Source organism: Neolamprologus multifasciatus, chromosome 8 (genome assembly GCF_963576455.1).
Source record: "Neolamprologus multifasciatus chromosome 8, fNeoMul1.2, whole genome shotgun sequence".
Taxonomy (NCBI): domain Eukaryota; kingdom Metazoa; phylum Chordata; class Actinopteri; order Cichliformes; family Cichlidae; genus Neolamprologus; species Neolamprologus multifasciatus.
Window position 1 is genome coordinate 22,848,433 of NC_140446.1, and position 25,050 is coordinate 22,873,482.

A 25,050-nucleotide genomic window follows, 5' to 3' on the forward strand; every position below is an offset into this window, starting at 1 on the left:
CTCGGGTGGTTATATGACACTGACATATGGCAACTTTTTCATGAGTAAAAGTAGACAAATAAATTAAAGTTATTAATAATATTTTATATTAATTGTCTTTTTTCCAGGCATTAACAGGTTTCCATTGGGGAACCCTGTCTGAGAAACATAGGGTTTCATGAGATAAATTATAGACTGGTGTAGAAACTCAAAAAGGTTTGTTTTTCTTGCTGTCATGAGGGAAAGGGAATCTTTGCTCACATTCTTTAATGATATCTCTCCTGGAGCCGTGCTTTATGTCCACTGGGAACCTTTATAGTGCACTGTAGCAGCGGGAAAAGGCAACACAACAACAGACGGGCAGTGATAACATTCACACAAAGTGACTGAATGGGAACAATAAAACAAGTTACTGAATTTCACACCTCGCAAAGACGACAGTCAGTGTTCTGCCCAGCACTCCAACCATAATAATCTAAGGTACAACAATAAAACATCTATATGTGGTCAAAGTCAAAATGTACAAAAACTGAAATATTTTAATTCCTTTTTAAATGGATTGTAGACCCACCAGTGCTGATCCAGCCAATTAAAAATGATGGAGTTAGGGAATCTTGAAACCATAAAAGCTGTACATGCCAGGTCTGTGCAATTATTTGTAATAGAACAATAATGTCAGCATTTAAAGAGGACGTTGAAACTGTACCAATAACTGTGAGCGTTCCCACTGCAGTTGCCAAGGTTCCAGCTGGAAACAGGAACCAGCTGGTTTTTGGAGAGTCCTGAGGGAATGTCAGAATGTTAAAAGAGTAAAAGAGCATAGGCACCATGTGTCTATATATAGTTTACACTGTTGTAAATGCACAAGTGCATTTTAACTATACAGGTAGGCGCTTCTCTTGGTTTGGTACACTTTGCTGGTGTTTCTTCATTCAACGTTTGCTGGCACGTTTATCTCAGTTTTCTACTTCCTGTAGTATCTCTGCGTATCCTGTGCATGCAGTCTGATATTCTTGTGTCTGTGTCGTTCCGACTTCATCACAACAGTGTTGGTCCAGAATTAGCATTTCAACTGACCACCCACATTTTCTGAGCAATCAGTTAGCGTTAGCAAAGAAGTTAGCTAATGCTATTGAAAGCTACAACTACCAAACCAATGTGAGTAACCTAAATTTGGCTAACCACAAACCTAAGTTGATAATAGTATTATTTATACATTGTATAAATGGATAATGAATAAAGAAAGCACTTGGGATGATTACCATTTGTTCCAGAACAGAGATTATATAAATAAAAGCATTTTTCTTTTTTCTCCACATTCTAAAGCTTGACATTGCAAAAATGTGCATTGTTGAGCCTGGATTTTTGTAGTGATGTAGGAACAACACGAACAACACCGTCAGGCTGGTAGCCGTTAACCTCTGGTCTTTCAGTTGAGCTGCCAGCCAAACTTCTTGATAAAAACTTTGCAGTGCAAGACCTCATGGTACACTCGCCTTTCTACCTGTGACCAGGTAGGTGTAGTTTGTTCTCTCGTGTAGTTTGTTCTCTCCACCCTTCATCCAACATGACGGTCAGCTAGACCAGCAGTACAGACTTAACTGTTGGGTAGGGAGGCAGAGCAAGCCATCTATTAATCAGAAGGTTTGTGGTTTGATCCCTTGTTTTTCAGTCTGCATCCTAAATATTCTTTGGCAATATACTAACTCCAAGTTCCTCTCCACTGGATTCATCACAGTGTGGGCACCACAGAAATGGTGGGCCCAAAGCTGGGACCATTAATGCAAGTGTCTAGGTAAGAAATTTGCTCATAATTGGAAGATGGAGCCCATGGAGTCTGCCCACCATAATTCAGTTATAATGGAAATTACCTGAACTTCTGCTCGTAAACCTGTTGAATAGCAGGTTTGATCTTGAAAGGCACCAAAGCAGAACTAACTGCACGAGTAATTTTTTGGTGGAAATGATTTATCACATCGATTTGGATAATCTACCTTTCAGCAGATCCTAACAGTTGTTCCCTTTATGGGCGGTCCAAGTTGTTTTGGTTGTACACAAATGAATACGGGAATGACAATGATGGCTGGGTTTTGTCTTACCAATGTGTAACAAAGTTTTCATTGCTATAATATCAGCACTGACATATCAACATCAGTAGTAACACTGCTATTAAAAGAAGCTAGGTGCTGCAACAGATGTTGTGTTCTGTGTTCTCATGTTTAAAGGAAATTCATACATTCTGGGAAAAAAACAAACAAACTGTGTGACACCATAAATAACCAGAAATACATGGATGCATGCTGTTTGTGCTGAAATGTCAAGATCAAGTATGTTGTTTCCCATCTAGGCTGTGTCCATGACTCTATTATCCCTCCACCTCCAACCCAGCCATCAGTTGGCCTGACAGTGTCTGGCTGGATGCACTCTGCTGCCCATGACTGCTTTTGACATGCTGTTGCCTCTGATATAGTCTGAGCCATGATCCGACACTCCTGCCTACACAATTCTGTCATGCACATAAGTTATCTAAAATGTCAAACTGAGAAAGCAAGGAGGAGCAGATACAGAAAGGTAAAGGAGGTGACACTGTGGCAGCAACTCAGTGTTTGAATGTAATGGTTTTCATCCTCCTGCCTCTTGAATTTTGGATCAAGTGATGATGAATTTTGAACAGAGAACTCTTTCTTCATCACTAGACTAGACTAACTCATCATTGCAGAACAGCCATCCAACCATTTCCACTTATCAAATTTACAGCCTGGAGAGGTCACCAGTCTGTTACAGGACAAACACAGTTCCCATACAGACACCCATTCAACCTTTGGCTAATTTAGAATAACTAATTAACCCGAAGGAAGCTGGGTTATCCAAAGTTGAGGAAGGTTTGGCTGGACTGCTGAGAGAAAGGTTCATCAGCAGCTTTGAATTTCTCCAAGTATGTAATGTATGAAAGTGTGTGTGTGTGTGTGTGTGTGTGTGTGTGTGTGTGTGTGTGTGTGTGTGTGTGTGTGTGTGTGTGTAAATGGACATATGGAAGACGTGTTTGTTTTTGGGACATCTACGCTTATATTTTATATCTGAGGATCTTTGTAACTATGTTTTAAAAACTTCATACAAATAAAGTAATTATCGTATTATTATTTTTTATTGCATACAGCCTCTCTGAAATCCTGAAATGGACAACCAAAGTTCTACAAAAGGATTAGTGAGCACTGCTCCACACACTAAAACTTCAGAAATGAAGGAAAACAAAGAAGCAAAGAAAGAGCCAGAAAATACATTGAATCAATCGATGGCGTTCCAGGGAGCTCTTGATGAGAAGAAAAAGAAAATGAAGAGGGCAAAGAAAGAAACTGAAAAGGCAACAATGGCAATGAGGGAAAGGCAGAGAGCACTAGAAAGGGGAAACATGCAGTAAGCAAAGAGGGAAAAGGAAACAGCAAAGAAGACAACCGAATAGGCAAAACTGAAAATGAGGGACTGAAAAGTCCAGTGATCTCTGGAAGAGGAAATACAGAAGGCAAAGGAGGAAAATGAAACAGTAGGGAAGGCAACAGAAATGACAAAGAAAGAAATGATAGAAGTTTAGAGAGTGCTGGGAGAGAAGAAAAAAAGAGATCCAGAAGCAAGTGAAAGCAAGTGAAGCAGCAAAACATGCAACTGAAATTGCACAACTGCAAGCTGAGGTAGCAGAGCTGAAACCCGAAGAAGCAAAGATGGGACTGATGGAAATGCAGACAGAATTGGAAGTAGAGGACAAAGAAATAAAAACAGGCAACGATGCAAACTCAAATCGCATAAAAAAACCTGATGGAATTCCAGAGAAAGCTCAAGGAGGTCAAAAAAGAAATCCAAGAAGCAAAGACAGAAAATGTAAAAGTGAACCAGGAAGCTGAAATTGCAAACAAAAGGAAGTCATGGAAATCCAGACAGCACTGAAAGACAAAAAATTGAAAAATTAGAAGCAAATATGGAAACTGGAAGAGCAAAGAAGTACTGAACTGAATTGAAATGAAGTTCATTTATTTAAGTACAATCACAGACTGCAGCAATCCATCTAATGCTTTGGATGTGTTGCCAGGAGAAAGCTTTTTTTCTCTTTAAAGAATATGGCAGGATGCTTTAAGTTTGCAAAGTTGCATTTGGACAAATGACAAGACTTCAACAATGTTCTTTAGACCAATAAGATCAAAGGGGCGATAAGTCACTGTCATGCACAGGACCAGATTTGGTGCAAACCAAACACCACATACCAGCCGTAAAGCACGGTGGTGGAAGTATAACGATTTGGGCTTGTTTTACAGCCAAAGAATCTGGGGTTCAACCATGAACTCCATTCTACACCAAAGTAGTTTAGAGTCAAATGTAAGGCAGCTAAGGCTTGTCGTTGATGTTAATTTAATAATGCGTTAAAATCTTTTGTATTAGCTTTATTAGTTAAAAAACACTAACTTCCAAGTCCACCTCGCTTTGCACATAAACTGGTTCTTATATAGTGCTTTTCTACATTCATACTCCAATGAGAAAACATTAAGCAACTCAGGGCTCAGTATTTTGTACAAAGACACCTTTTGCATCAGGATACTCTGGCAAACAGACTGGAGCAGCTCGAAATCAAAACACCAACCTTCCAGGTTAGTAAATGACCTGCTCCGCCTGCTGCCTGAGCTATAGCCCCCCTACCTGCTCAACCTCAGCACCTCAGCAACTTCCCTTGTAGTATGAAATAATGGTGCATCAGCTCGTTTGAATCCTTGGGACCCCGCTCTACCATTTTAACTCTATTTTTGCTTTGTGTAATCAACAAAGTACCAGCCTGGGCTGATAAGCGGTACTGATTTTCTCCAGGAGGTTTAGGTCTTATCAGACAAGTCCCAGTGTTGTGATACCTGTTTTTGACTGTCTCTCTCTCTCTCTCTCTCTCTCTAACACACACACACACACACACACATTTACAGTGTTGATTCCATACTTCAGATATCTTAAGTGTTTTCACAGAATTACATAAATACACAATGCACGTATCTAATTATTTACAAGTGACAACAACATTTTTATTTTTATTAAAGAGAAAGTTTTTTCTCAAAGATTTTTCTTTTCCTTTTAAACAAAGCATCTTAAACAGTTTGAGAAATGAAATATCCTGTAAGAGCACATCAGGAGTGGAGAGAAAACCTTAAGACTCGTAAGCTGGGTGACAGAAAGTACGCAACACCCCCCCCTCTGCTGAATGTTCCTCCTTTCCTCCAAGTTGGTGTGTTGCTGTTCCCGGCCCCCTGTGGCCTCATTATAACACAGACTGAAACACAGCAGCCATGTCTGATAGCAAGGACAACAGCACACACACACAGACACACATAACCTTAGAGAGCCTTGTTTTACAGACACTTGCTTTCATCTAAAACACAGATCGTTCCACACACTTAATGTCCGTTCAAAAATCAGAACGGAGTCACGAAACATATGCACGCTAAATAATAAGGAATTATATAACAAGACAAATGCAGCTCTATAATTTTAGCTTCACTTCATTGTTTACATCCAACATCCAACCCACACAAAATGTCGGATATACATCAATTCTCTCTAAACATTTGGAAAATGCAAATCGCATTCAAAACAGGAAACGCAACTATGGCAGCAACGTACATCATCATATTTTCCAACAGGATCTTTGAGATGGTTTCAGCTCTGCTTGGTCTTACCATCTTCATGTTCATATCCAAACTTTTGTTTGCTGTATCACCAAGCTTTTATCAGAGGAAAGGCATGTCACCTGCTCTAATAAACATTTTAGGAGGCTAGACTGGTTAAAAATATTTACAGGTTCACTGCTTTCCCTCTTGATTATTACAACTCTCTTTATATAGCATTTGGTTAAAAAACATACCAATAAAACACTCAATTTTAAATTGTTCCACAATGCAGCTCGACCCTTTTATTAAGTGGTAACAGACATGCAACCACTAACCACATGACGTTAACTTGTCTGTCATTTTGGATGTGCGACAATCATGGCAACAATGTGAGCCCCAGTCCTACAAACCTTTTTGTAGCACTTTGCTAGCTCAGATTTTTACTGTTGCTAGGCTAGTTGTTAGCGATTATTTACAGATAAACATGAACATCTACAGGCAACTGTGGCAATCTGCTAGCAGCCTATTCCCAGTTCAAATCTAGAGGTGAAAGGGCTTTCTCCATTGCCGCCCCGAGACTCTGGAACAGTCTTCCCCCTTTTATAAAAGCCTCTTCATCCTTGGAAGTCTTCAAATTGAATCTGAAGACCTTCCTGTTTTCCAAGGCTTTCAGATCTCTCTGACACCTCTTTTATTCTGTTTTAGCTGTTCTGGTCTTTTATCTCATTGGATGATGTTTGCATGTGTATACGTATACATGTATTTTATGTTCACGTATGTGTGCTTATGTGTGAATGTGTATATTTATGTATATGTATGTGCATATTTGCATGTACACATATTTTTTTACTAACATACATGGATGTCTTATAATGTTTTCATCTTATCTATTTTAACTCTTTTTATTATATTATCCCTCTGTTCAGCACTTTGGCCGACACTTGATGTTTTTTAAATGTGCTATATAAATAAATATGACTTGACTAGATAAGGACTAAGAGGTTTTTGCTGCAGTGAGAGACTCTCTAGGAAGTCTACAAGAACCACTGCCAAACAGTAGAGGAATATGCATTTTAAGCTAGCAACTGGTGGCTGTATCATGGCCAAAACACCATGCAACTTTTGAGCAATGTGCATGAAATCACGTGAACATTTTTGTTGGAAAAACCATTGTTGGCATGCAGAGCAGGAAGACATTTCTTGAGGTTGGCCACCAGGTGTGCATTCATTTCAGGTGAGATTTTGGCTAACTCCTCTTTACAGAAACTTTAAATCCTTTCGTGGCTATCACTTAGCAACTTGAAGCTCCCTCCAAAGATTTTCTATAGGATTGAGGTGTGGACACTGGCTAGCCTACTCCATGACTTTAATGGGCTTCTTCTTTAGTCATGTTAGAAGACCCATCTTCAGATTTTACGCCACATGCTGGTCCATTGGCCCCTTAATGCGGTGAAGTTGTTGTACCCTTGGTGGAAAAACAGCCCCGACTTTAGATGTTATTCCAGCTCCGTGCTTGACTGTGGGAATGGAGCTCTTTGTGTCATAACCTTTATGTAATGTGTTTTTCCTTCTGGATTTTTGGTCGATATTCTTTCTCTCTATTAAAATGAAACTGCCACAATAATTAGAGACTGTTCATTTCTTTGTGACTGAGCAAGTTAACAAATTCAGCAGGTGATCACATAATTATTTCCTCCCTCTGTATGTGCAGACTTAGAAACCAGTCTTCTTTTTTTGTGGATTTGCAACTAAATCTCATAAATTGTGATATATTATAGAAATTAAATTCAAATTAAATTAAAAAGTGCAGATTAAGTACTTTTATTTAAAAATGAGTAAAATATCTTTCAAAAAACCGATTAGCAAAAACCTTATTAAAACATCTCTTCCTTTATGTGCACAGCTGTATTACTGTGTCATGCCTTTTGCTTATGCACTTCATTTAGCCTCTTTAAAATTTACAAGTTTATCATTCATATCATGACTAAGATCTGAGGCATGCAGATTAGAACTTCATAATTAGCGGGACCGCCAGGTTAGCTGGGGTCAAACACTAATCTCAGTGCTAATTAAAATTTAGCTTGTGCAGCTCATCAAAACAATTAGTGGAGAACAATAATGAGAGGAGTGATGGAAGGAGGGGGACTGTGTGTGCTTGTAGACTAGGATTCAATAAATGAGACGGAGGCTCCAACATGCTTTCAATGCCAATGGCACAGCAGTGGAATGGCCAGTGTGTATATGCCACCAAGACAGAGGGGTCCAATCCTGGGAGAAGATGAGAGGAACGGGAGAAGGAAGCAAGCGGGAGAGAGCAGTGTGGAAATACATGAAAAGGAGCATCCAAATGTTTCAACAGACAGAACGCACAACCGCTCACAATCTAATAAGTTAAGAAAAGTGATGCTGGGACACTTCATTCAAATCTCTCTCCCTCTGCCTCATGTTCTTCCTCCCCACAGCCTTGTTTTCCTCTTGGCTACTTCTTCTTCCACAGAAGCAGCCGTCTGCCAACATGATCCCTCCTCAATCTTAAGGTGACACGAAAAAAGGGAGGGGAGGGCGGAGACTTGGCTGACAAAAGTACAGAGACAAAAGTAAACAAGTGCAGATGGTCTGCGTGTTGTTAAAGGACAGCGGTGGATGTGAGGTGAAGGACACGAATCTGCCGCCACCATTGCGGAAACTTCGCATTTCTCCTCTCGTCTTTTTCTTCTCGCTTTGCTTCCACAGCCCAGAGGACGACCCTCAGAGACTTGCCTGCCTCGACATCGGCGGTCCATCTGTGTCTCCCTCACACACACACGGTAATACACACACTCCCAAGTGTTTCACACAATGTTTACATTACATTCGCCCAGCCTAAAGCGGGAAACAGACAGCAACAGAATACACAACTGACGGCTTCTCTCTGTACGAGTATTTATAGTACAGAGAAAGAAACACCGCTGGGACAGACTCACTCACTCCTTCATGGAATTTCCCCATCTTGGACGTCACAGACAAAAACGAACACCACAAAAATGACACTTATTCTGGGCACCTTTATAGCTGCATTACATAACGCAGCACATTCAAACAAAACAGAAGCATCAATCCAAAAATCAAACACCCACTGCTTGTAGGAGAAATAGATTTATTATTCGGGGGTTGAGAATATACATGCTCTGTTTTTTTTATGTCTAAAGATAAAGACAACATTCACAAGGCGGATCTTTTGTGCAACAGTTTCAGTAGACTCGCTCCTCACAGATAAAAGCATCATATGCAATGGTTTTTAAAATGTATGTACACGGTTACACACAAATCAACCGCCGCAAGGCAGGTCTCTGTCAAATCCGTGTGTCGTGAACACAGGAGCTGGAACGCATGCCGGAGAGGTCCCTCTGCAAAATGTTATCGGCCCAGTTCATTTAAAGGGCTCTCAGCTTATCCTCTATTAGGGATCTTCTCGGGTACCAGTAAAGCTACAACTTTTTGCAAAGTTGCTACAGGTTTTTCAGATTGCCACTGTTGCTGTGCATGATTAGCTCATCCAAGCATTTCTACACATTGATTTGAATAAAAACCTGGAGCTGATATTTGAGGTAATACCTGGTATTGCTGATAAAGAACAGGCTGGAGTAACAGATGTGGAATGGCTAGCAGGACGACACCCTCAAGGTACCTTAGCTCTCCCTCTACCAACATCAGCTGCTAAAGCACCGCCATCCAGTGATGGCAAAGCCGGACTCACTAGCCACATCCAACAAAAAAAGAACTAGACTCGAGCTGCAGGTCTGACAAGAGCAGTTTTTGAGGATAACATGCTCGGTCAGTTTATTCAGCTGTCATTCTATCTGCGTGTCTGTAGCCCCGTCCAGGAGTAACCGGCGGAGCTCCTGTGGGTCGGTGACGGGCAGAGAGCACGTGAAGTCCTGACAGACGTAGGCTGTGGCTACGCCGCGCAGCTGCGACATGGAGGAGAGGACGGGCAGGCGCTGGCACAGGAAACTCTCCGTGTCCCCATCAGCGAGCATCAAGACCTGAAAGAGCCAAGCAAAAAGTATGTGGCATCAGATTACAAGGACAGAACTGATCAACAAGGTGCAGTAAACATTTCGTTGACCATAAATCAGTTCTCCATTATGATAACATTTATGCTTCAAGATTAGGATAATGTTTGAATATAGAAGCGTACGTGCTGAATCTCTAATTAACAAATCGGGATTAAGAGAGGTTAATTAAACTCAATCCAAGCTTCAGTTAAAATAGTTAACATCTCATCTCCAGCTTGTACTTCGTAGACCATCCTCTGTCTCAAACAAGCCACTTTAACTCCTATGGTCTTTGCTTTAAATCAGACTTCTTTTGATTGGCCGCCCCTCATAGACAAAAGGTTTGAACAGCAGGTGGGTGTGGCTTCTATGCTGACATGTGCCTGATATGACCATATTAGTATGCTGCTCTCACTGACATCAAACAGAAGACATGCTGTTATGCTTGTAAATTAATAAAAGTGAATTGAGTTGAAGTATTGTGCATCTGCTCAAAGGCAGTGCTTTCAGTGAAGCTAGCCCCTCCTGTATGCTAATTCCTAATGCAAACACACATTTTGTTTTAGCATCATGGAAAACTGGAATTCTGTGTGTGGGACACAGGAATTACAGCTGAGAAGCAGAAAAATCAAACGAGTGCTGGAACAGTAAATAGAAACCATTTGTTTTATTACGAACAAAAAAAAGAAGAAAGTCAGTTGTCGCCATTTGGCCAAGCGTGAAAATGGTTTGAGTAATTGGATTGTCATTTTTATGTTACTTCCATCTGTGTGGCAGCAGTCCATTCACTAAAGAAGAGTGTTACTGTCCGGGAGAAAGATGTTCAGTGTAATTACATCTTTAAACCATTTCTGTGTCAGCGCATCATCTCGGCACACAGCGCGGCCTCGTGCTAATCATGATTGCTCTCTTTATTCCTTTAATACAGCTGTATTACTCCCATACACTCACCCAAAATAACCCTCCCAAAAACACCACATTCAAACGTGGGTCAGTGGCTGCTATGCTGTCATGCCCACACCAAGTCAAGACAGTATTGTGTGTGTGTCTGTGTGGGGGATACATGTGTGGTTCACCAGTCCTGCCTGCAGCAAAGAAGCTTTAACAAAAGACAAAAACCCAAACAAATAATTTAAGTATGTATTCACAAGAATGTGAATTTGGGCTTCAGGTCACCAGAGAGAGAAAAACCGGCTGCCTGTCTTTGTGCATGTCTGTGTGTCACTGTAGTGTTGGACAGGCAGCAGAGCGAAGTTAAAGAGAGCTGCCCTGTCTGGCCCCTGGGCGGTTTCCTGTCAGACACGTGTCATTTCCTCCTGGCCCTGCACCACCTCTGGTTCACAACTGAGCGAGAAATGACAATACAAACAAGGAGCGGAGGGAAAAGTGAGAAAAGGAAGATGAAAGGAGACGAGATCGGACGACTGCAGGAGGGTAGAGGTGAAACTTCTTGAGTAGACTGACATGACCGTCGGTATAATAAGCTGACAACCAGAGGCAGTATAGGAAACAAACACTGGTTACAGGTTTGAATGATCGACAGAGTATCTGCAGTATATAAACATCTAAGACAATTTTGAGCCAGGTAGGTTAAACCTCTGCACTGTTTTATCCACACAGCAGCTGAACTAAATCAGGTCTTGTTTGTTTTTCCAATAATAAATTGTACTTTTGCTAGTAAGAGAAATGACCACCTTATCCTTTAGCACAGCCTGAACTATTAGGAAAGCTTTCCTGTTGTTTGTTCAGGCAGTCTTCAGGAACATCTTGATGCATGCAAAATCATCCAGGTAAGGAAATCCCCCAAAGTAGTCTCATGGGTCTTCAGGAATAGTTCTCCAGACGTCCCCTTTCTCTTCTTTGGAGGTCGACTGCCTTTTGTTGTGTTCTTTGTCGAGATGCAACACTGCTTCAATAGTGCTGAGGTCCAGGCTCTGGGGAGGCCAATCCATGACTGACAGTGTTCGATAGTGTGCTTTTCTATCCAGATTCGCTGTTCCTGCACTGACCATGTGTTTACACTGTCATGCTGAAAAATGCAGCCAAAAATCTGAAAGTACTTTCCTAGATTGATAAATTGCATCAATTTTGACAAGTTCTCCAACAACAGCTCCAAACCATGACAGAGCCTCCACCGTGTCTTACAGATGGCTGTAGACACTCACTATTGTACATCGTTGCTGACTTCCTGCTGACATTGGTTTAGTCCTGTTAGTCCAGTTCTTGTGTAATGTGGGATACCTCAGCCTTTTCTCCCAGTTTCCCTTCCTTCAGAATGTCTTCTTGACAGCCACCATTTGACAGAGACCATTGTGCTGAATGCTCAGTAAACAACTGATGCATCTCTCTGATATTGTGTCAGGTTTTTACTAGATTTTTTCCTAATTGTTAAGGACATCACTTTCAGATACTGATACAATTCACAGAGATGCATAATTCCTAGATGATGCATCTTAATGAGTCCAGTTACCCTCCGACACCTCCCTTTTGCACAACTACATGGTTGACAATGAATATCATTCCCATCAGAGTCAGCTGTACTTTGCATTTAGTCCAAATTTGCTAACATGCTCAACTCTAATGGCAAACCTGTCAAACACAAACCTGCTAATCATCAGCATTACCCAGCTGTCACTGTGATTCCTTAAATGCTGCTGTGCTGCAGTACTAACTCTTAGAGCTGCTAGCAAAGCATTTAATAAAAAGATCCAAATGTATCAGTGATAACATTAATATATAAGAACTGTGATCTGGGAGTATTAGAAATCATGCCATCCCTTCACAGAGTACATAATGATCAGTATGAAGTATGGATTAAACAAAATAATGATACAGTAAAATATCACGGTCCTTCATCTTCCTATGGGTTACCCAGTGGCTAGAAACATCCATATTTAAATTGAAATAGGCAGTAACTCTGAAGTGCATACAGCAATGTGAAGCACATTAATCAACTTCACACATGATTAACACTGATTAATAATGCTAATACACACACTGACACTGCACTGCAATATACAGTATAGATATAAACAGAAATCCTGCTCTTTGCCTTTCAGATGTATGTTTTTGGTCTTCTATCTACAGCTGTTTTGACACAGTCATCAATAATCTATTGTTATTATTCCTATTAATTCAACCTGTAGTATGCAAGTGCATGTGGGGGTGTGTAGGACATGTTAATGTGAGCTTATCCGTATACTGTGATCCACTCCGTACAATAACACTGCACCCTGTTACATGTCCACATGTACAGGTGGCTGTAATAAACTAGAGCACACAGGTACTCCCGATCCTGCTTTCATCCCTAATTGTTCTTTAGTCATTAGACAAAATTGTCTGCTGGAGGAGACTCTCCTCTTCTGTAAGCGTGCCAGCCAGCACTCACCCGGGCCACCATGCGGAACTGTTTGCATCCTCTTCACTCCGTCTCAATGAGCCTTCTCATTCAATGGCTGTCTCAGAGCTCCCCGAGTGCTCCACTCAGCCATTTAGATGCTCATTTGTGCCGATAGCCATCTGCACTTCAAAAGCCAAAAAACGATCAATAGATTACGCCGCTCAAATCCTGATATTGAAAACTGTATCTGCTGTGTTGAACTACTTCTGTGTCTATTACTAAATATGCTGTGGTAAAGAAAATTCTTCCTTAAGGGGAGCATGAAAGGATGCTGCCCACATCTTATCTTCTCAAAAGTCATGCAGCCTTACGTGTTTGAAGAAGCTCAGATGATAAATAATTTTGGCACTAAAAAACAGAAAACTGTGGAAACATCACACCGAGCACCGGAGAGAGCTGTCTACAAACATTTTTGGGCATTAAATCAGGGGAAGACTGGGAAGAAGCATGATGGAGTGTGTTCATATTGGTGTGACCGTTGTCATAGCGACCAGAGGAGGATTTCCCTGCCAAACTGAACCTTTTCCACCCTGACTTGATTCTTCTTTTGGCTTGTCAGCTTCATGCCGTCCCTCCCTGGGTCCAGACCACATCCAGCCACGTGGGCTCAACTTAAAGGTCGCTCAGTAGTCTGTCTGTGTCACAACAACACGATCTGCACAGACCCCTCGGTGCTGGAAACGACCTGTGTGTGTGTGTGTGTGTGAGTGAAGCTGAAACAAAGAAACAGAGACAGACAGAGATCCAGATTACGTGTAAATGTACACATGAAGGCTTGTGGATGTGACGGACTGAATGCAAAGTCTGTGTGTGTGTGTGTGTAGCAGACAGCACAGTTGGCTACACATGAGAGTGCAAACTCCCACAGGGTTAATCCCCTCATACTGGGCAACCCTGAAACAAATACACACACACACACACACACACACACACACACACCCACACACACACCCACACACACCTCCGACCCGTTAAATGTCCCTACACTGACAGCTCCCTCCCACTCTACATCTCTCATTCTGCCAAAGCAGAAGAGCTCAGACACTTAAAAAGAACATGCCGTACCTGTGCTGACAGCAACTCACAAACACACACGCAGCTTCGGAAATCATTTTATCATATAACCCACTTAGCATGCGCACAACTTGGGGGCTAAACTCACACAATGATCGCATCGAATGCGTGCTTTCAGGAGCCGCTGTCACACCTGAGGAAGAGCAATCACAGTTCTACACGCAGTCAAGCGTGAAGAGAATTACTTCCCCCATCACTCTCACTTTTGTTTTGTCCAACTTGCACACACACACACACATGCATGCATGCTCACTGTGTCCTGCTCAGTCGTCACTGCAACCTGACATCTGGACTTCTGACCCAGGACAGAAACAGACAAATTCACGCTTTTACGTACATTCTGTGACAGTGTGCTGCTCATATCACCAGTCATCCAGTGACTTTAACTTTACCTTTGGGTTCATTTATTTATCTTTTCAACAAGAGAGAAGGATGAGAGGAGGTGAGTGTGCCAGAAAGAAAACTGGACAGGAGACATTTGAGAGGAAGGAGAAGGTCAGAGAAACGGGAACGGATTCGGCTGATTTGGGAGCATTAAGCAAGATTGAGCTAAAACTCTTCACAGAGATCAAAATCTGCCTTTTACTACACTTGACGGCAGCTTAACTATATAATATCCAGAACAGGTAACACACTTCAACTAAGTGCACATTTTAATGCAAGGCTTAATATTCAGTTTAAACTCAGACTCCAAATATGATCACCTACACCACATTAAAAGCAAGAATCTGGAAGCCTTCCTTATCCTTCCAAAAACAGTTATGACCCACAAGGGCTCTGACGAGGATCTGAGGCTTTCCTATGGATTCAAATTTTGGACCGCCTCTTATTTGAGGTGTTTCATCTTCTTCAAGCTAACGCTTAACAGTTTTTACAGTGTGGAGTTCCCACTGTCCTGCTCACGAAGACCACTGCTGTCAAAGGAAGGGTGTGTTAAATGTGCAGAAATGTTTAGGTGGGTGGCAGTGGTGGGGGTGTAAATCAGCTTATCATGTGCATGAATATCAGGAGCCAAAGTTTCACAGCAGGTCACTGAAATGTGACAATATCATTGATGTTCTCCCAGTTTGTTTTTTTAAATCCAGAGAATTAAAAAGACTGACACGAAAATGTAGAATCAAGCTAATATCCAAAATTATGCACATTACTTGACACAAGAGCTACAAATACAGACATAAGGAAAAAACTACAAAATGTAAGCCTGTGCACACACGCACACAAACACACACACACACACACACTTGCCGTCTGACCTGAGTTAGAATGAGTGGGCGAGCCTGTTCTGGCAGTGTGTTCTGTCTTTTGTCAAGCTGGGCATCAGTTTTCAGCTGCTGACAGTCTCTACAGGACCCTCTTCACTAAATCAAAATGTGTCTGCAGCGAGATGTGAGAATGCCTTGGGATCTGAGCAGAATTAACAGCCTCTCTCTTCAATCAGGCCCTGACACCTACGGCACACTTCATCAGCTTCTGTTGTGTTTAAGATGAAAGAAGATTCTCATTTTTTAATGTCGTAAAAGTCACGCCAAGTTAGAAATGCTAAAGCGATAAAATCTGACATATGAGTGATACAAGGACGAGGCCAGTAGTCTGAAATATCCCAGATATACAGGCGGGTGACTAATGAAGGAAAAAGACTTGAACCCTTGACCCCTGTATAGAGAGGATCTGCTGGCTCTGTTATGCTGGGGTGGGGGTCTGTCTCCTTAGAAGGAAGGATGACTGTAAATCCATACAAAGATGTTCTGAGGAATCAACTTTACCTTTTTGGAAGAATGTCATTCATTACTCCAGTAACATTTCAGCGATTGGGTGATCTTTCTGGAGGAACAGTGGAGCAGATCTGGTTGTATGGAAAGGCCCAATCAAAGGTCCTCCCTTACTAATGTAACGGGGAACATTATATCAGAAACATCACAAAATGCACAAGTGTCCTACTTCAAATTTAAAGAAGAATGTTAAGCACGGCTCCACAACATGGGTGGAGAATCATCCTGGTGCTACACATTTGAAACGGCAACGGTTAGTTTTAGTTTGGTTAATATTAGAACCACCAAGAGGGTCATTTATGTAGCTGTGTATAAAACCCATCATCTCATACTTCAGGACTTATCCAGTGTTTTAGTGCTGGCTAAAATGACAAATTATTACAAACACCTCTACTTAAAGCTGCCAAGAGAATTTGACCCCCAACAGAAATCACTGTAAAAATGCTGCACTTTACATTTACAGCACACCTGCATTGTTGACACATGAGCAAGAAACAGCTAGATGTGATTGATAGATGAATACACAGGGCACTGTAGTTAGATAAAAGATGAATGGTTACTACGGTGCTGACCCGGGGCAGAATGGAGTAGAGCCGAGTGTGGCTGGAAGTGTAGAGCATTGGGCAGATTTCTACTGTCAGAGCAGAGAGTCCAAAATAATCAGAGCAAAAAAAGTGAAATACGCAGCAGATCAGCTGAACTGATTTCAGGCCTGAGGAGCAGAGCTGAGGAGGGCTGAGGACTGAGGTGGAGCAATGTGGGTGGTGGTGAATGAGAGAGGCTACAAGACCACTGAAGGAAAAGCAGACATGACAAACTTTCACTGTTGCAACAGTAATATTTTGCTGTTGCAACAACTGGTTTATCAGTGAGCGCTCTTTTTTCGATACTGTCTTTATATCAATTACATTCAGTTTCCAATTCAATTCAATTCAAGTTTATCTATATAGCACAATTTCACAACAAAAGCCGCCTCAAGGCGATTTTTATTGTAGGATAAAGACCCAAGAATAAGACAGACAAAACCTCAACAATCAGACGGCCCCATTTCAACAGGAGCAGAACCAGGCTCAGGTAGGGGCGGCCATCTGCTGTGACCAGTTTGGGGGGGGGTGGGGGGGGGGGGGGGGGGGGGGGGGGGGAGAAGGAAAGAAAAGAAAAAGAGAAGACAAATGAAAACACAACATAGGGAGACGGGACAAAGCAGGGTAAGGGAGAGAGGAGACTACATTTAATGCTGCAGTGGCCTAAAAATATGTGTAGAGTAAAAAAGGTGAGCGGAGAAGAAGTGCACAGTGTATCCCATTAAGTCCTTCAGCATTCTGAGCCTGAAGCAGCATAGCTAGAAGATGGTTCAGGGACATCTGATCTAGCCCCAACTACAAGCTCTATCAACAAAACCTAATCTTGAAAATAGAGAGGGTGTCACACTGGGAGCTGGTTCCATGGGAGAGGAGCCTGACAGCTGAAGGCTCTACTTTTAGATACTCTGGGAACCACAAGTAAACCTGCAGAGTGAAGTGCTCTGTTAGGATCATGTGTGTGTATGACGGGATCTGATTATTCAAGATGTTGTATGTGACGAGAAGGATTTAACAGGGAGCCAATGACAAGAAACTAATATGGGAGAAAACAGAAACAAGCAAAATGAACTCTCATCCTCTCAAAGCTGGGGGCTTTTTAGGGAATTATTAGATCGATAAAACATGATAATAACAAACATCAATAGTCCAGCGTAGAGATAAACAGTCCAACATATTTGTTTATGTGTGTACTGAAGAACATATCCTGATCAAAAGTGTACTGAAGGTTATTCTAATATACTGTAAAATATTATGATATTTATAGATTAAACAAAGCATATTGTGGTGAATTTTACCTGCTCAAATCTGTATCAACTTACATCAACAATATCAATCAGAATACTACAGATGTCTACAAATTATTATTATATAATAATAATCATAATAAAAATATTATATTATATTATCATAATAGGCCTTTGTCAATACTCAATATCGACTCATAGAAAAGATTTACATTCTGTTTTGCTTTGCAAAAGCAGAAAAATAATAGAGATGAACTTTTTTTGAAACAAAAGAAATCTAGATACTTGTCAGATGTAACTAATTTAATCCTTGTCAGAGAGCTTGGCTCTTGTTTCAGGTGGCTTTACACTCAGGGTCACTGGAAGGCAGATGAACAGTACATCTGTGCCCCTGAGAACCACTAGCCACTAACTGGATGTGTGAGATGAAAGACTGCTGGACTCCATCTGAGGTGTTTCATTAGCTCTCAGTCGTACAGTGGGCCAGAATTAGAAATAAGGTCTAAAAATTTGCTTCTTTCTAATTCACTATGGGAAACTGTGTGAATTTCAGCACGTGTATGGATACTAGCTCTGTGTGTGAAAGATTGATCAGCTAGAGCATATTTATATGTCTTTTAATTTCAGCACAAAATGAACAAAGTGAGTTTTCAATTATTTTTCTTAGCCTTTCCAACAACACCATTCTGTTTACAGGACATCTTTGTATACTGAGATTTTAGCTTCATACTCCTGTGTAAAAAATATGAGCAGAACTGAATTATTCAAGCGTTATTAACCCCCTGGGGTCCAGGGTATAATTGGCGGTTTGCTTTGTTTGGTATCATTCTCTTCAGCACAGTCCTCATACCTCATATCCGGTGTCACTCCTAAAACTTACCCCCTCTTCCTAAACAACCAAATGCCACATATAATTTTTGTAATTTGTTGACATGGTACACTTTAACACCAATAGGAGGGGTGTTTTTCTTTATATATATAAATAAATATATTATTTTTGAATATTAAGCCTTGCATTTCCAGGTAAATGACGCTTCGCAACGTGGTGACGTCATTCGGGGCGACTGGAATCGATAAGGGAATTGTTTGCAAAAATGGCAAAGCCAAGGAATTGAAACAGTGGGAACTGGTTCTCAACAAGAACCGGTTATCGATACCCATTCCTATTGCTAGCGCTGTCCTTAGAAAACGCTGTTTATACCGTTTCTTCCCGCTGGAAATACCACTGTTTTATTCAGACACAAACATAGCGTGTATTTTATTTTTTTTTATCATAACTCTGGTTTTACATGGCCTATCAACACAATTTAAAAACTGGTATATAGTTTGAGTCCACACTTTTGACACAAGTTGAAATGGAGGCTGTGCATCGTTGCATCTTGTTGCTGTGTTGTCTTAAATTGGTCATGTGATTTTGACGCACTGGCGCATCCGTCGAACCCAGAGGGTTAAAGAAAATAACTATTAATTTCTAACTTTAGTACTAATAACTACTTCATTCTTCTTGCAACTTCACAAAAAATGACTGTTTTAATTTTATATAGCTATTTTAATGTCTAATCAAGTGTGTCAAACATAAGGCCCAGGGTCCACAATCAGCCCAGCAAGGACAAGGACAGCAAGCAAGGAAAATATGAAGAGGGCAAAAAGTTTTATAAGTTATACAACTTCTCCTGCTGATAAAAATCTTCTCTACAGCCATTCTTACTACACCAAAGTAGTTAAGTAACAGATAAACAATTAAATGACAGAAAAGTTCCTGTTTTTTTTACTTTCTACCATAGAAGTTTCAGTTAAAACAAACTTTCATCAATCAATAAGCTGTAAGTTCTATAAATATGGGACAGTCTGGGCAGTGAGCTGCCAGAATCCTTTCTGTAATTTTAGACATTTATCGAGTAGAAAAACTGAAATTGAACTTCTTTATTTCATAGTAAGATGTCTAAGGAATTAAATGTGTAGTTAAATGTCTTTACACTGACAAAAAGTGGAGTTTCACTCGGCGATCAAAGTGGCCTTCAATGGAAAATGAGTTTGACATCCCTGGTCTAAATGCTCTTTTATATCCTCTTACGCTGCTTTTGTAAATTACCTTTGATGTCTTTTGAAACTTTATGTAAAGCACTTTGAATAGCCTTGCTGTTAAAATGTGCTAAAGAAATAAACTTGCCATGCCTACTCGATAGAATGGTTACAAGGTTCAGATACTAGATACCATTCATCAGTTTCAGATAAGAGATCCACGTGAAAACTACATGATACTGGCTGAGGCAGATGAAGAAGTACACCAGTACAGGAAGGAGACACAGGCAACAAGAACAAAATCCAACAAGAACAAAATCCAAATTGTTGCTTTGAAAATAAATTATCTGAAAGAGACAGACTAAGACTGAACTGCTTGTAGAGAATTTGAATGCAGTTCGGAGTAATGTTGATGCAGGATGTTCTTCAACACAGTTCTCCAGTAAATGCAAATTGATTCTTGGCATTGTCAATGAACAAAATGCTCAGAACTGCTTTCCTTCCTTTGACTGCCAGGGAGATGTTGGCTCAGCTTAGAGTGCTTCCAACTATTTATGGGCACACAAACTGTTTCGTTAAAGCAGTTTTCTACTGTTCCTTTCAAAAGTTTACATGAAAGATTGAGTTTTCATATTTGGAAATGTTGTGCTGAAAATGCTACTTTTTCATATCTATACATGCTACCACAGATGATGCATTTTTTTAAATAATTAAATCAAAAATGGTATCACAATAGGAATACACTGTAAAAATGTGATATTAAGTTTTTATAACTGGCTTTGAGTTTTTAAAAAAAAATGTATTATTACGTAAATGTATTATTATGGAGGCATGGGGCACACAACACAGGAGCTCTAGTTTTACACTCCAACTTCACCTCCAAACATGAACTGAGCATATTGCGCCCAAACACAACAGAACACATCCTCCAGGCTTGGGTGTGAGTGGAGCCCTCTAGTGGGTTGCCACACATGCCCCGCCCTCCAAACACCCAAACAAACAGTCCACTAGTCCAGGACCCGGGGCTTAATCAAATGTCCAGAACGGCTGAAACGGGGAGTCCGAGAACTGGCCGTGGGCTCACCAGGCCGGGAAGAACAGGCCGAACCCTCCGCTTGCCGGACGAGCGCAGACGGGCACGGTGAGATCACAGAGGGAGGGTCAGAGTCCAACGTTTCAGCAGCAGGTGGGCGGCCGCGGCGGCCCGCCAGCACCACAGGCGCATCCTGCAGAATGTGTGCAGGCTTAAGTTGGTCCACTGAAACTACTTCCTGCCGGCCCCCAAAATCCAAAAGAAATTGCTTGAAAGCTGGTTCAATAACCCGTAATGGGCTGTCGTAAAGCAGAGGCAAGGGGGTTGATGGGCGTCACACCAAACAAAAACGAAAGGAGAAGATTCCAACGACCGCGGAAGAAAAATGTCTGGTAGGCAGTGGTGCATGGGGCCAGGGACCGAAAAGGGGCCACCAGGGGAGTGGAGAGCTGGCACAGAGACATCAAAAAATGGGGGGGGAGGCTCTCAGGCAAAAATTTTCCAGGGACGCGAAGGGGTTGGCCAAGGACCAGTTCAGCAGGAGAAACCCCGAGGTCCTCCTTAACCGCGCTGCGCAACCCCAACAAAACCCAAGGCAGACGGTCGACCCAGCTACCACTCGTTAAGGAAGCACGGAGCGCGGCCTTGAGCGACTGGTGAAACCGCTTGCACATCCCGCTAGCCTGCGGGTGGTACGCCGTGGTGCAGTGGACCTTGACCTCCTGGCTGTCACCCATGACGGACCAAAGTTCCGACACAAACTGAGGGCCTCTGTCCAAGGTAATGTCAGCGGGGGGACCAAAACGCGAAACCCACGTGGACACAAACCCCTGGCCACCACCTCTGCTGTCGTGGAATCCAGGGGAATTGCCCCTGGCCACCTGGTGGTGCAATCCACCACAGTCAAAAGGTGTGTGAAACCCTGTAACTGTGGGAGCAGTCCGACCGCGGAACGGTTCGAGGGTACGCGGAACGGTTCGAGGGGCACCTGAGTGTGCCTGTGGACCTTCGAGTGTTGGCACAGAACACACGCAGCAGCCCAATTCTTTACCGCTTTCCGCAGGCCCGGCCCAACAAACTTGTCGCTGACCAGCTTGACCGAAGCCTGTACGCCCGGGTGAGAGAGAGCATGGATGGAGTCGAAAACACGACGGTGCCACAAAAGGGGAACGACGGGGCACGGGGGGACCAATAGACACGTCGCAAAGCAAACGCAGATCTCCATCCTACACCGGCGTGTCTTCCGGCATGAGGCTCGTCTTTCTCCATAAGTTGCAATAGGAGAACCGTTAGCCGCAATCAGCCGCAGTCAGCCGCAGTCCGTGGCCTGCCGCTAAGCGGTCCACGACGGTGGGCGTGATGAGGCTCTTTTGGGAGCCAGAGTCCACCAGAAAACAGCGCCCGGAGCGTGAGTCTTCAATGAAGACCAGCCTTTCCATATCGTCAGCGACTGCGGCAGGCAACAACGCGCTCTGGCGCCAAAACGCTGATGGTAGAAATAAAAATCTTTCCTGCGGTGTGTAGCGGTTCCTGCCGTCAGCGCCAGCTTGTCCACTCCGGAGAAAGCTGTTGGGGGTGTCGGTGGCGGATCCACGGCCGAGGCATGCACTCCAAACATGCGGAAAACCAGCAGGATGCGATCTGCCTCTTCAGCCAGGGAGCGGTACTCCTGCGCCGCTAGAAACTGGGAACTGGCGAGGCCAGTTCTCACAGTGACAGGCAGTTTGAGAAAGAGATGGCCGAAAAGGAATCCTCCGTTGTCCGAACCGAGCAAGGACAACATATTTTCCGTGAGTTCAAGAGCCGTGCCTCCGGCCAGCCTGGAGAGGGAGAGTTTCTTGGTTCGCTCCGCACCAGAGAGGGTGTATCGCCGCGGGATTAGGTCCTTAAGGGTGACATATTTCCCTTGCACGGGCGGGTCCCGGAGGAGGGCCATCGCACAGTGGGTGGCTAGCAGGTTGAGCAATGCAACCACATGATGAAATTTTGTGTCGTCAGCCGAGATGCCGTGGAGAGCAAACTGAGCCTCCACGCGGACAAACCATGACGAGGGGTCATGGAGCCAGAAGTCCGGCAACTGGAGCGCCATGGCAAACGTAGCCACAGCAGGAGGCAGAGGGCCGGCAGTAGCTGGGCGTCCAGGGCGAACTCCATGGTTCGATGTGTGTTCAAGGTAGGGTCACCAATATGGAGGCATGGGACATACAAAGTTGTAGCATTTTCAGCACAACATTTCCAAACATTATTTTTGATTGATTTAAACTAACCTGGACTACAAAAGGAGAGTATGAGTAACACCAAACAAGACGTGTTTGTCAGCTTTAGTCTGCAACTGTATTGCAGTCTACCTAGTTCCAGGTTTGGAAACTTTAACTAAAATTATTACATTTTGTCGTAGCATGCTGTGTAGAGGAATCATTTATTCAAAAAAATCTCAGAAGTTAAATTTATGCTGCAAGTTTTCCAAGACAAAAGCAAATCTTGTGTTTTATTTAACACAGGAAAGATACACTGATGGGTATCAAGCATCAAAGTAAAACTTGCTAAGGGAGAGTTAACCAAATATGAGTGAAATTGCATGTATATATTTGAAAATGTAAGTATAGTTTTGGCCTTGTGTGCATTAGAGGAAATTCTTAATAAATTCACTTGTGAACACAATACATGTTTTTTTTTAAAAAGGTAATTCTTTGGAAAGAAAAAAAAGTTCAAAGAAATATTAAATACATATATGCAAACTTCTGTCCACAACTGTGGGAAAAATCTTTTTACAAACATAAGAACGATCAAACAAAAAATGTTTTTCACCTTGCTACACCTGTGATTACATGAGAAAGAATTTCACAGCTTATAAAGAGGGAAAGAATGACCCAAAGGGATATACAGTTGCAAAATGCCTGTAATTATGTATGTGTAAATGTGTATCCACACACAGCATGAGGATATTTACTGAGCTGAAATGTGGACAAGCATGAAGCATCAAGCATGGCTACAGCACTCAAGATACCATGGGCAGAGGATTATATCGCACACATGCCACTAAAGCTGTCAACTCTGCTGAATCATGAGTGTACATGCAGCTTCACCGTTGCTTTATGAATATACTGGCACATGTTGGAATTATGGGACAGAAAGATGAAAAGAAAAAAAAAGTAACATTCACTTAATGGATGAATGTGTAATGCTTTAGATTAACAAATATAAGAAGAATGGAAGGAGGTGAATGTAATGTGAAACTGAATATCTAAAGGATGTTCATTTGCAAAATAGCAGAGACAAAGCAGGAAAAAGAGGATAATGCATTAAAGTAAGCCTGAAATGCACTTTTCCTCTACATGAACCATCTGGGGCCTTTCCCACAGCTGTCAGTCAGACTGTTTTCTACTCTGGATGGTTACCGGGCTTAACAGGTCATCAAGGTCGTTGCTAACAACAACGCATAAAAACAGGCGCTTGTCCATCCCTAGTGTGGTTATATTACATATAAGAGAAAGAGAGAACTTTAAGAAATTAATATAGCCACTACAGTGACCATCAGAACGATGAAAAAATATTGCCGTAAACATTTCATTTTGCGACACCACGAAACAAACGATAGCGTAAAATGAAACAATAGATGTTTTTATATTGTCATCCGATATATATTGTTATATCAAACAGCCCTACCCTGACACATCCATTAGACTATAAATGTTGGCTAAAAAGTGCTTAGGAATAAATAAAAGCACTGAAATTGTATGTTTTTAGGTGGCTTGTGGTAGAAAGCACTTTGAGTGGTCAAAATGAGCAGAAAGTTGCTACAAGTACAAGTCTGTTTAACAGAACAGAAGAAACAAATCTTAGCGGACATATGCAATCTTTTAAGGCGCTTTGATGAGTGACCGAGGCTCAGCAAAACAAAGAGACACAGCAGGACACAGAGTGAAACAACGGAGCTTAAAGATCACTGGGGACCCTGGGCATGCCTAACTCTAATCCTCTTTTTTACTGTTGTGTTACCATTGCAAGTTAGCTAGTAGAGACTCTCTCTTATCTCCACCCATCCCCTCCTTTCCCTTTCTCTACTCACACTCCATATCACCCTGCTAACTGTTCCCCCATGTCTCTAAGGTCTTGTTAGGGATTCCCAGTTGTTCGCAGACATTTTCAAAAGGACTCTCCTCTTAATAGGCCACGGTCCATCCTTCTACTCTACGATTTGTCCTATTCTCTCTGCCTCACTCTCGTCTTTCGAAAGGCACAGGGAATGCGAAATATATCCATCTACATTTA

The 25,050-nt window shown here is 42.1% G+C and overlaps 1 protein-coding gene across 2 annotated transcripts in view; it reads right to left on the reverse strand.

The window, feature by feature from the left end:
* spata20 (spermatogenesis associated 20) overlaps positions 1–25,050 on the reverse strand; it is a 227,575-nt gene that overhangs the window by 157,932 nt on the left and 44,593 nt on the right. Inside the window, exon 16 of one of the 2 annotated variants that reach the window (XR_014875716.1) lies at positions 9,272–9,640. Coding sequence is in view for 1 of the 2 variants with exons in the window: in XM_085170426.1 (XP_085026552.1) it covers positions 9,446–9,640 (195 nt within the window). In the remaining variant the exon portion in view is untranslated. Of the gene's footprint in view, positions 1–8,734; positions 9,641–25,050 lie in introns of those variants that run through there. The other variant, XM_085170426.1, reaches the window with a different exon arrangement.